The 13,294-nt window shown below is 48.3% G+C and overlaps 1 protein-coding gene across 1 annotated transcript in view; it reads left to right on the top strand.

The window, feature by feature from the left end:
• The window catches only part of LOC144507765 (complement C3-like), a 149,353-nt gene that overhangs the window by 47,172 nt on the left and 88,887 nt on the right, over positions 1-13,294 (top strand). The window contains exons 14-17 of the mRNA XM_078235039.1: positions 3,166-3,330; positions 7,320-7,449; positions 8,882-8,953; positions 12,393-12,590. Of these exons, the coding sequence (XP_078091165.1) occupies positions 3,166-3,330; positions 7,320-7,449; positions 8,882-8,953; positions 12,393-12,590 (565 nt within the window). The remainder of the gene's footprint in view (positions 1-3,165; positions 3,331-7,319; positions 7,450-8,881; positions 8,954-12,392; positions 12,591-13,294) is intronic.

Genomic DNA, 13,294 nt, shown 5'->3' with positions numbered 1-13,294 from the left:
CGAATCTTTCCATTCCGCCCACCACGGGAATCGTAACGGATGAGGAGCGGACCATGGAAAGGTCCACCTTAGGTGGGATTTTCTGGCTTCGGGGCGAGTGCGATCGGAAAACCCCCATCTATAGAATCCAGTACAAAGTAAGTAGTGGCAGAACATTTAGTCCATCGTAATGCCAGTATGACTTTACGAAACAGAAGTCATGTTTGCCAAATTTATTGGAGTTCCAGCAGAATCACCAAGAACGAGACTTATCCCCCGGCAGATTCCAATCTCCAACTTCAGAGAGGGGAAAAGGGAGGTTCTCACTCAACTCAAAAGCCTAATCTGATGGACTGGTGCGATGGCAATATCTCTCCCCCAATGTCAACAAAACGAAGGAGATTGTCATCGACTGCAGGAAGCGGAGAACATCTCCCTGTCTACATCAACAGAGACGGAGTAGAAATGGTTGCCAACTTTAGGTTTTTTAGGTGTCCAGATCACCAACAACCTGTCCTGGTCCCTCCATGCCGACACTATAGTTAAGAAAGCCCACCAAAGCCTTTACTTTCTCAGAAGACTAAGGAAATTTGGCATGGCAGCTACGACTCTCACCAACTTTCACAGATGCATCATAGAAAGCATCCTTTCTGGTTGCATCACAGCTTGGTATGGCTCCTGCTCTGCCCAAGACTGCAAGGAACTACAAAAGGTCATGAATGTAGCCCAATCCATCTCGCAAACCAGCCTCCCATCCATTGACTCTGTCTACACTTCCCACTGCCTCGGCAAATCAGCCAGCATAATTAAGGACCCCACGCACCCCGGACATTCTCTCTTCCACCTTCTTCCATCGGGAAAACGATTCAAAAGTCTGAGGTCACGTGCCAACCGACTCAAGAACAGCTTCTTCCCTGCTGCTGTCAGTCTTTTGAATGGACCTACCTCGCATTAAGTTGATCTTTCTTTACACCCTAGCTATGACTGTAACACTACATTCTGCACTCTCTCCTTTCCTTCTCTATGAACGGTATGCTTTGTCTGTATAGCGCGTAAGAAACAATGCTTTTCACTGCATACTAATACATGTGACAATAATAAATTAAATCAAATCATAATTAAGGACCCCACGCACCCTGGACATTCTCTCTTCCACCTTCTTCCGTCGGGAAAAAGATACAGAAGTCTGAGGTCACGCACCAACCGACTCAAGAACAGCTTCTTCCCTGCTGCCGTCAGACTTTTGAATGGACCTACCTCCCATTAAGTTGATCTTTCTCTACACCCTAGCTATGACTGTAACACCACATTCTGCACTCTCTCATTTCCTTCTCTATGAACGGTATGCTTTGTCTTCATAGCGCGTAAGAATCAATACTTTTCACAGTAGACTAATACATGTGACAATAATAAATCAAATCAAATTAAATCAAATCAAATCAAAGCTGCATCTAAGCTTGAATATTTTGTGTAAGCTTAGCTTCACCCTGTCAGATGACCATATCTGTCAATTATCCCAATCAAACCCCACTCTGCAAAATCCCAGGGGAAAACATTCAAAACTACAGAACAGCTTCAGTTCAAAGTAAAACAAACCTTCTACCAATTACAAGTAATTATGCTGCTGCAGTTACAATACAGGACGCCGGTTGTGGACAGAACGGCTCCGAGTGTGTAGAATTGCCGCAACAGATCTTGCTCAAGAACATAGTTCAAAAACATTTCTTAAATGCACAGCATCATCACAGCAGTACCTTGATACTACCCATGGTACAGCCCATTGGTACTGCCACGGTAGTGCCAGCGGACAATGCCGAAGGGGGCATTTGTTCACTGCTGGTGTGGTGGCAGTAAAGTGGGTGCTCGGATTGTGTGTGGCCGGTGGGGTGGGGGGTGGGGGGCGGAGTTGGGGAGGGCGGTCCATGTGGGGGGCATTTCTGTGGGATGTTCAGATGTTCTCATTTTTAAATTTTTACTCTTTTAAACTGGGGTGCCCTTAATCTTTCAGAAAGCATAGTTGCTGGTGGGGTCCCTCACTTTTTTTTGTGAATTGTTTGAAAATCAGGAGGGAAATCCTGGTACGGCGGCTGTTGGACTGTCGTCCGCATTTCCCACTGGAGGCAACACTTGTCCAAAAAATGGGAACGTTTGAACCCTTGGGTGCTTAAAATTTGTTTTCTGCTTGTAAATAAATCTTCCAATTTTCACAATTTCAAAGGTGCTTCTGGAGTTCTTTGCTGCTGAAATCAGTAGTTTTCTTCTCATTTTCGAATTTAAAAAAAAGTTGTGATCACAAGGTCAGGTTTCCCTCTGGGATTTGGATTGTTTGGCAATTAACATCTGCTGTGGTCATAACACAGTGCAAAGATTTCCCCATCTACTCTCAAAACCACAAGTAAAGTTGCTGGGTGGTATGGAAATAAGGGACTAACAGGTTACTCAAGAACCTTATGGAACTCCGATGCTGTGCATCCACCCAGGCTGGGGGAGAACTCCTGCGCTACCTACACATCACTTCCTTGTGAACACGGGATGGCAAGGTGGCGCAGTGGTTAGCACTGCTGGCTCACAGCGCCAGGGACTTGGGTTCGATTCCGGCCAGAAGGTGGGGGGTGGGGGGGCGACCTGATCGAGGTGTACAAGATTATGAGGGTCATGGACAGAGTGGATAAGGAGCAGCTGTTCCCCTTAGTTGAAGGGTCAGTCACAAGGGGATAGGTTCAAGGTGAGGGGTAGGAGGGGAATGTGAGGATAAACCTTTCTACCCAGAGGGTGGTGACGGTCTGGAATGCGCTGCCTGGGAGGGTGGTGGAGGTGGGGATGCCTCACATCCTTTAAAAAGTACTTGGATGAGCACTTGGCACATCGTAACATTCAGGCCAAGTGCTGGCAGATGGGATTAGGTGGGAGTTCTGGTGTGTTTAATGTGTCGGTGCGGACTCGATGGGTCGAAGGGCTGCTTCTGCGCTGTATGATTCTATGATTCTCAGGTCACTGTCTGTGTGGAGTCTCCCCGTGTCTGTGCGGGTTTCCTCCGGGTTCCCCTGTTTCCTCCCACAGTCTGAAAGACGCGTTGGTTAGGTGCATCGGCCGTGCTCAATGTAAAGCTGTCGGCAACGATGTGTTGCGCTGTTAAAAAGTTAGTGTATTTATGAGTATTTCAGACTAATGTACATTTCTTCACAGCTGGAAGTAACTGCTGCAAATTCAGAAGATAAAAACAAAATTTACAAACCTGGCACGGAATTCCATCTCAAGCTGACGGGAGATCCTGGGGCGACGGTTGGTCTAGTCGTTGTGGATAAAGCGGTGTTCGTATTGAACAAGAAAAATAAATTAACGCAAAGCAAGGCGAGTAATTCCCATTGTTTTTCTCAGCGTTTACATTTGGAAATTACTGGCAAAAAGTCATTTGTGTGACGCTTTTTTGGCTAGAATGCCTTAACCCATTTATTGGAACATAAGGGGTCAACATTTGTCATGCGGGGAGTTAAGCAGTCTGGATGTGGAAGGCAAGAGGGAACTGGAGAATTGGAAGTGCTGGGGAAAGTGGGGTTTGGAGGACTAGTGTGGGGGAAGACAAACTAGGAGTGACCACTCTGCACGGACCAAAAATTGGACAAAAAAGTGTGAGGGATTGTTATGGATGGATGGATGGATGGATAGAGGGATGGAGGGATGGGTGGACAGATGGATGGATGGACGGATGGAGGGATGGAGGGATGGGTGGACGGATGGATGGATGGACGGATGGGTGGATGGATGGACGGATGGACGGACGGACGGACAGACAGACGGACGGATGGATGGATGGATGGACGGACAGATGGACGGACAGATGGATGGACAGAGGGATGGGTGGATGGGTGGATGGATGGATGGATGGACGGATGGACGGAGGGATGGGTGGACGGATGGACGGAGGGGTGGACGGATGGATGGACGGATGGATGGACGGATGGATGGACGGATGGATGGACGGATGGATGGTTGGACGGATGGATGGATGGATGGAGGGAAGGACGGATGGAGGGAAGGACGGATGGAGGGAAGGATGGATGGAGGGAAGGATGGATGGAGGGAAGGATGGATGGAGGGAAGGACGGATGGATGGATGGACGGACAGATAGACGGACGGAGGAGCAAATTGTTTTGTTTCCGCAAACCTGCTAAATGCTAGGGATCTGCTGCAGGCCTATCTTTTAAAGCCCAGGAATGGTGAGGGGGCCGCGACCGGGCCATGGAGGGGTTGGAGGGGCAGCACTGCGGGGGTCCCGGGCTGGTCAGCGATTGAGCTGGCCAGCAAATGGGGAGACTAACACTTTGGGTCCACTGCACATGCGCAGAGGGCGCTGGTTTCAGCATCCCGGGCAGGAATAGGCTCCATCCCCTGAAATGTAATGATATTCACGCTGGTGGCCTCTGCATTGCACAGAGTGTGGGAGATTCTAGTGTGAACTCCCACTGAAAGAAACAGCATGAATTACTCCAGCGTTCCCGCGAATTCGACACTTAGAAGTTTTTTGGGAGAATTCCACCCAATATTTCCAAGTTTGCCGATGATAGAAAACTGGGTGGGAACGTTGAGTTCTGAAGAAGGTAGAAAGAGGCTTCAAGGGGATTTAGACAGGCTGAGTGAGTGGACAAGAACAGGGTAGGTGGATGAGAGGGTAGAAAAATGTGAAGTTTATCCACTTTAGTAGGAAAAAATGAGCAGAAAACTCCAAACCCTCGCACTGGGCAGACAGCATAGCCTTATGGATTTCCATTCTTCGTTGCACAGCTTAGTGTCTATCCCCGAGACTATAGTTCCCCTAATACCACTACATTCCTTTTGACTACCTGTCCCTACCACCACCCCTCTTAAATGGTTCCATGTAGTGTCGTGCGCTGCTTAGCCTGCAGATCCACCCTGTACCCCATGCTGTTACTCCATAAAACTGTGTGTCAGTCAGTTGGGCTGAAACTCTTAATACCACTAGGCGATGGCCTAGTGGTGTTATCACCGGATAATTAATCCAGAAACTCAGCTAATGTTCTGGGGACCCGGGTTCGAATCCCGCCATGGCAGATGGTGGAATTTGAATTCAATAAAAAATATCAGGATTAAGGATCTACTGATGACCGTGAAACCATTGTCAATTGTGGGAAAAACCCATCTGGTTGACTAATGTCCTTTGGGGAAGGAAATCTGCCGTCCTTACCCGGTCTGGCCTACATGTGACTCCAGAGCCACAGCAATGTGGTTGACTCTCAACTGCCCTCAGGCAACTAGGGATGGGCAATAAATGCTGGCCCAGCCAGCGTCGCCCATGTCCCACAAATGAATATTCCCACCTTCTTCATCCATTTACCCATTTACCTGCTTGTTCTACAGTCACAAGTCATGGTGGCACAATGTTTAGCACTACTGCCTCACAGCGCCAGGGACCCGGGTTCGATTCTGGCCTTGGGTCACTGTCTGAGGGGATTTTCATGGTAACTTAACTGCAGTGTTGATGTATGCCTATTTGTGACACTGACAAATAAATTAAAACTAAACTGCCTGTGTGGAGTTTGCATCTTCTTCCTATTTCCGTGTGGGTTTCCTCCGGTTGCTCCGGTTTCCAACAACAGTCCATAGATGTGCGGGTTAGGTGGATTGGCCATGCTAAATTGTCTCTGAGTGTCAGGGGGACTAGGAGGGTAAATATGTGGGGTTAAGGGGCCTGCATGGGATTGTTGTCGGTGCAGGGTCAATGGGCTGAATGGCCTCCTTCTGCATTGTAAGGATTCTATGATTACAACCACCTCCCTGACCAAACCAGATGACACTAACCTCTGGGCTATGACTGCCTTTTGGAACAAAGTGTCAGAAGGCTTTCCAGTGTTCAGAAGAACAAGAGGTGGTCCCATCGAAACAGTCAAAACTCTCTCTGGAAGCATATATCCCCTGGCAGGGTGAGTCTAGAACCAGGAACACAATGAGACCAGATCATTTAGGACTGAGATAAGGAGGAATTTATTTCACTCGGAGGACTGTAACTCTTTGGAACTCCCTACCGCAGGGTGTTGTGGAAGCTCAGTCATTGAGTGTACTCATATATTCAAGAGGTGGTTAGGTTTCTCAGTATTAAAGATGTCAAAAATATGGGCATAATGTGGGAAAATGGTGGAAGTCGCTCGGAGATTAGCCATGATCTAGTTGAATGGTTGTTGTTGGCTTTAAATTTAAACATCATCCAAGTATTCCAGTTTAATGAGAGAAGCGAGAACAGAGATCAACTCTTTAATTCATTTCGCAATCTATTTCTTTATTTAACACCCTTCAGGTACCAGCTCAAACTTGATCAGTTGCAACTCATTCGCTCCTTTACTGAACTATAACTCTGAACCGAATATCAACTCTCAACTGAACTTTAACCTTTAACTGAATATCAACTCTCAACTGAACTTTAACCTTTAACTGAATATCAACTCTCAACTGAACTTTAACCTTTAACTGAATATCAATTCTCAACTGAACTATAACTCTTAACCAAATATCAACTCTCAACTGAACTATAACTCTTAACCAAATATCAACTCTCAACTGAACTATAACTCTTAACTGAATATTAACATTAATTATTTAATTACAAATAGACACTGCCAGGTGTAGGGAAGAATTCCAAAGGAGAATCTATCATCGTAGTGTTCTCTGAGGAAAATTCCGTCAAGGCATTCTTCTTACGGTGGTTAATCTCTTTTGAGTTGTTGCTGGCAAACAAAGGGCTGCAATGTCTTTTATTTACAAATCCTCCACTTGCTTCCAGAAGACTTTTTGTCATTGAGCCAATTGTGAAACCAGAAACCGATCACATGGCTCAAAACCCGATGAAATTACTTGCGAATGACACCATTATGCTTACTTCACATGACATGTCCCACACATGATGGCAATAAAATTCGAGGCCACTATGTCTACTTGAAGGTAAACGACTTCTCTTTTTAGTCAATGCAGGAAGCTTCAGACCACAATTTCCTGACCTGCATTTGGTTTTAATGATAAGTTGACCAAAAATCCCAGCATGCTTCACTCTCAGCCATTTTAATGCCACTATTGCCATTATTGTTTCTCTGTCTACATGGTGGTTCAAGTTCAAGGGGCCGAATGGCCTGCACCCACACCAATTTCCTATGTTCCTGTCTATTGAGCTCTTTTTCCCCTACCTTGAGATAAGACAGCAGGTGGGTAGGGATGAGCTGGTGATATTTCTGCTCCACCACTAATCTCCCAACCAGAGGAAAGTTAGGTTGTCCTGGCATCACTTTATCAATGTATTTAATAAACCTACTCGCTTTGCGTGCATCCTCTGTAGATCTGGAACGTGGTGGAGAAGAATGACATTGCCTGCACGCCTGGAGGTGGCAAAGATGTGTTTGGCGTTTTCTCAGACGCGGGACTAACATTTGTGACAAGCACCGACATTAAAACTCCGACAAGGGCAGGTACTGTTTCCCGGAAGCGTTCAACATAACAATTTAACCTCTGTAACTTCATGTAAAGTGAAGTCCGGCAGTGGTCAGGTTCAGTTTGTAGCGATAACTTGTGTGGAGGGTGAATGAGATAATGGTTTAATGCAGTGTCCTGTAATCGTACTGAAATAAAGTTTATTTGTTAGTCACAAGTAGGCTTACATTAACACTGCAATTAAGTTACTGCGAAAATCCCCGCGTCGCCACACTTTTCGGGTGCACTAAAGGGCAATTTAGCATGGCCAATCCACCTAACCACCACGTCTTTTGGACTGTGGGAGGAAACCCACGCAGACACGGGGAGAATGTGCAGACTCCGCACAGACGGTGACCCAAGCCGATGAATTGAACCTGGGGTCTCTGGCACTGTGAGGCAGCAGTGCTGACCACTGTGCCACCGTCTAATCCAGTTTGATGATACATATCCACATTGCACTTATTCCACCTAAATTCCAATTTAAACCTCTTCACCCGCACCCCCCAACTCCCCCCACACCCGACTACCAAAACCTCCAATGTTCAACCTTCCGAAAATCACTGTTTAAGATCTCCAATTGAGTTTATTTATTAGTGTCACAAGTAGGCTTACATTAACACTGCAATGAAGTTGCTGTGAAAATCCCCTAGTCGCCACACTCCGGCGCCTGTTCGGGTACACTGAGGGAGAATTTAGCATGGCCAATCCACCCTAACCAGCACGTCTTTCTGACTGTGGGAGGAAACCAGAGCACCCGGAGGAAACCCATGCAGACACGGGGAGAATGTACAGACTCCGCACAGACAGTGACCCGAGCCGGGAATCGAACCCGGGTCCCTGGCGCTGTGAGGTAGCAGTGCAAACCATTGTGCCACCGTGCTGCCCTTTGGGCCACTTAAGTCACACATGCTGCCTGAGTTCCAGCATTTTCTGATTTTAATAAATCCGTACAGTACAGGAGGAGGCCATTCGGCCCATCGAGCCTGCACTGACAACAATCGCACCCAGGCCCTATCCCCGTAACCCTACCTATTTACCTCACTAACCCCCGATACTAAATGGGCAGTTTAGCACGGCCAATCAACCTAACCCGCACATCTTACGGACTGTGGGAGGAAACCGGAGCACCCGGAGGAAACCCACGCAGACACGGGGAGGATGTGCAGACCCTGCACAGACGGTGACCCAATCTGGGAATCGAACCCGGGTCCCTGGCGCTGTGAGGCAGCAGCGCTAACTGCTTTTACGCAGATATCCAGCATTCGCGGTATTTTGATGAATTCTCCTGTTAATTTGCTGGAATAATCTGTACATTGAGGACATTAGCTGTTGTGTTTGTAAGATCTATGCTGTGTGTGAAGATTGTCCGGAACAGCGTCGACTGTAACTAACATTTCAACATGTATTCATTCCATATGTCTATTACAGAGCTGAAATGCATACAGCCAATGAAACGGAAACGCCGGTCAACAAGACTAATGGACGCTAAAGCAGCTAAGTGTATGTGTTTCTGATATAAGAAAGAGTGCATTGCAACTGATCGCATTTGTAAGGTTCAATATGATGGCAGCTTGTATCTATATAACTGGGTGGCATTAATCCTTCTCCAGTTAATGGGAGGCAGTGGCCTAGTGGTATTATCACTACACTATTAATCCAGAAACTCAGCTAATGCTCTGGGGACCCGTGTTCGAATCCCGCCACGGCAGATGGTGGAACCAAAAGAGAAAATGCTAGAAAATCTCAACAGGTCTGGCAGCATCTGTAATGAGAGAAAAGAGCTGATGTTTCAAGTCCAGATGACCCTTAGTCAAAGCTATACGGCACAGAAACAGGCCTGTTTCTAGAAAGCCCCTTTCTATTCCTCTATGACTGATGCACGCTTGATTCACACGGGAGGCTAGGACGTACCCGGGAATAAAGGCTTTTATTCACAACAAGATTGGAGCACACTACTTAACAATACTATCCCAGACTAAGGGCTACTAGGAAGTAGCAGTGACCTTTATCCTCCTGTAAGAAGGCGGAGCCTAACGGAGTGTACCACATAAACAATGATAACAGGTGGAACACCCCAACCCTAACCCCAACAGTAACATATGTACAAGTACCCATAATGGTAACCATCTATGGTTCACCACAATGACTCGATGGGCCGAATGGCCTCCTTCTGCACTGAGGGTTCCTATGGGAGGTCTGTCACGTGAGGAGAGACTAAGTCGGTTAGGATTATATTCACTGGAGTTTAGAAGAGTGAGAGGGGATCTCATAGAAACTTATAAAATTCTAACAGGGTTAGATTCAGAATGAATGGTGGAGATTCTCCTGTCCTGTTCCCGCTAATGTTTCAGGGTAGTGGGCTGAGAGAATTGCGTGTTGGCTGAGTCGTGGGATTCTTGGCGCCGTTTGATTCATGCTGGAAACCGGCGGGAACACCAGGTAAGTTATTTTAATGTGATTAGTACACCCGGGACTGAATTCTCTGAGCCCCCTGGCATCTCTCACCCCACCAGGAGTATTTCACTCCAGCAGGGTTCAGATTAGCTCCCCAATTTGGGGAACAATCGGGATGACCCCGCTGGGGGTTAGGCAGCGGGGTATGGTGCCCCGTGGGCACAGGCACCCTAGCAGTGCCAGCCTGGGCATCCGACACCGCCCAAGGGGCAAAGTGCCCATGCACTGCCCGTCAGGCATGGGGCAGTGCCAAGGGACGGAAGGGCCTATTGGGGGAGGGTGGGACCGGGGGGGGGGGGGGGGGGCTGCTGGGGCGGGGCTTAAGGGGCGACCAGTAGGTGTGGGGGAGTCCCGCTGCCATTCTGCCATTGCGATTGGTGGGAGTTGGAGGGAGGCCAGCGATTGGGGCAGGCTGGGGGAGGGGAGGGCGGGGTCAGTTAGGGGGGTCTGCCGTATGGGGGTTGGGGGGGGGATCTGCCTCCCGGGGGGATCTGCTGGCAGGGTGGGGGAGGGGTGGAATCATCTCTGCTGGTCGGGAGGGGGTGCTGGGGATTGAGCTGTCCAGGACCACTCAATCTCAATGTTGCAGCACTATCAGCAAATTTGGTATAATCCGTAAGTTTGCAGATGACAGAAAAATTGATGGTGTGAGGAGGAAAGTCTTCGCTTACAGGATGACATGGATGGGCTCGTCAGGTGCGCAGAACAGCGGCAAATGGAATGTAACCCTGAAAAGTCTGAGATGATGCTATGATAAGCCCCACGAGGTCCGTGGGGGATCGCTGATTGATCTTCCTGTGGGGTTCGTTGAATACGAGTTCCCCTGGTAACAGGCAGTGGCCTGCCCAGCTGGAACTCAGTACCTGAGTCTTTGATAAGGCAGGCCCAGGCCTGGGCCTGCCGAACTGTAGTCCCAGGCAGGGACTAGTGTTACTAGACAAAGTGGTTTCACTTTGCATTCTGTGATAAACTATGTCCCTTCCCTGTCCGTCTTCCTGAGTCATTCCAGATGCATTTTGGGAGGACTAATAAGGCAAGTGAATATGCAATGAACGGTGGGATGTTAGGGAGTACAGAGGACCAGAGGGAACTTGCAGCGCAGGTCCACACATCTCTAAAGGCAGCAGGATAAGTAGCTAAGGAGGCATATGGGATACTTGCCTTCATTAGCCTTTATTATGTGAGGCATAGAATATAAAAGCAGGGAAGTTATGTTGGAGCCACAGCAGCTCTGGTCCCCAGATGATAATAAGGCTGTGATTGTACTAGAGTGGGTGCAGAGGAGATTCAACAAGTTGTTGCCTGGGCTGGAGCGTTTTGACTATGAAGAGGGCAATGGTTACACTGGGGTTGTTTTCCTTAGGGCAGATAGAGAAGGTTGAGCCGGTGGTGAGGGTGGAGGGGACGGGGAGGAGGGGGGGGGGGGTGACCTTAATTGAGGTGCACAAAATTATGAGGGACATGGATAGGGTAGATCGGAAGAAACATTTCCCCTTAATGGAGGGGTCAGTAACCAGAGGGCACAGATTTAAGGTAAGCGGCAGGAAACGTAAGAGGAAACTCTCACCCAAAGGATGGTGGGAATCCGGAACTGGAGACCTGAAAGGTCGGCAGATGCAGGAACCCTCACAACGTTTGAGAAGCATTTAGATGAGCACTTGGAACGCCGTAGTGTTTCAGGCGATGGAAAATGTTTTTTTTATTCATTCGTGGGACATGGGCGTCGCTGGCTGGGCCAGCATTTATTGCCCATCCCTAGTTGCCCCTTGAGAAGGTGGTGGTGAGCCGCCATCTTGAATCGCTGCAGCCCACATGCCATTAGGGAGGGAGTTGAGAGTCAACCACATTGCTGTGGCCCTGGAGTCACATGTAGGCCAGACCGGGTAAGGACGGCAGATTTCCTTCCTAAAGGGACATGAGTGAACCAGATGGGTTTTTCCCGACACTGGTCATCAGTAGATTCTTAATTCCAAATATTTTTAATTGAATTCAAATTACACCAACTGCTGTGTGGCGGGATTCAAACCCGGGAACGTTAGTTGAGTTTTTGGGTTAATAGTCTAGCGATAATACCACTCTGCCATTGCTCGAGCTGGCCAACAAATGGGATTTTGAGCAAAGTGCTGCAAAATGAGGTGAGATTATGCAGGATTTTTTGGCATCGCTCGCCCGAGGTCAACGGACCTTTCTACGGTGCGCCCCTCGCCCGCTCTGATTCCCGTGGCGGGCGGGAGGGGAAAATTCTAGCCAATGTGATTGGTGGCCGGTGCGGACATGCTGTGCCGAAGGGCCTCTGGTGGCGCTGTAAAGGTCGACGCTGCTTATCCGCGATTCGCACAAAAAGCCCAGAACTCTTAACCGTCTCGGAGAAAAAAAATATTTCCACGGCTTCTTGAAAACATTAGAACTTACTTTTCAAAGGTACACTTTCCTTTCTTTGGTATCTGCGTGTTTACATTTCCTATTTGATTTGTGTTCATTTCAGTGACTCAGTACAAGGCTGAAGTACCCAGGAGATGCTGTCGTGATGGAATGAATCGAATCCCCATGGGATTTCCATGCGCCAAGAGGGCAAAGAGAATACAACTTGGCGATGAATGTAAAGCCGCGTTCCTTGATTGTTGCAACCATCTCCAAAAGCTTTGGGCAGAACGTGACAAAATTCAAATGACTTTAGCCAGAAGTAAGTATCAGTAATTTCTATTGGCCTTCTGGCTAAGATCAAGTGTAGTATTGGCATCCTGTACTTGGTTGAAGTCATGAAGGCTTGAGGCTTCATTTGAAGCAATTTTTTAAAGCGGCATCTCGGTCTTTTGGCTAAAATGCAAATGAGATCAAGCCTTGGAGGAGGTGCAATGCCTGCTCCAATCAGCTTGGATCATAGAAGAATCATAGAAACCCTGCAGTGCCATTCGGCCCATTGCGTCTGGACCGACAACAATCCCACCTAGGTCCTATCCCCACTGCCCCACACATTTATCCCACTGATCCCTCTAACCTACACATCCCAGGACACTAAGGAGCAATTTGTCAGGTTACCAAGCAACCTAACCCACACATCTTTGGACTGTGGGAGGAAACCGGGGCACCCGGAGGAAACCCACGCAGACACGGGGAGAATGTGCAAACTCCACACAGACAGTGACCCAAGCCGGGAATCGAACCCAGGTCCTTGGAGCTGTGAGGCAGCAGTGCTAACCATTGTGCCACCGTGCCGCCCACCACTGTGCCACCGTGCCGCCCATGTAGATCAAGCCCAAGACATGACGTGGAGATGCCGGCATTGGACTGGGGTGGGCACAGTAAGAAGTCTCACAGCACCAGGTTAAAGTCCAACAGGTTTATTTGGAATCATGAGCTTTCGGAGGGCTGCTCCTTCATCAGGTG

This window comes from Mustelus asterias, chromosome 19, assembly GCF_964213995.1.
Source record: "Mustelus asterias chromosome 19, sMusAst1.hap1.1, whole genome shotgun sequence".
In the NCBI taxonomy this organism is placed as follows: domain Eukaryota; kingdom Metazoa; phylum Chordata; class Chondrichthyes; order Carcharhiniformes; family Triakidae; genus Mustelus; species Mustelus asterias.
Note: the sequence above shows the minus strand (reverse complement) of the source record. Positions and strands in the feature narration are given on the sequence as shown.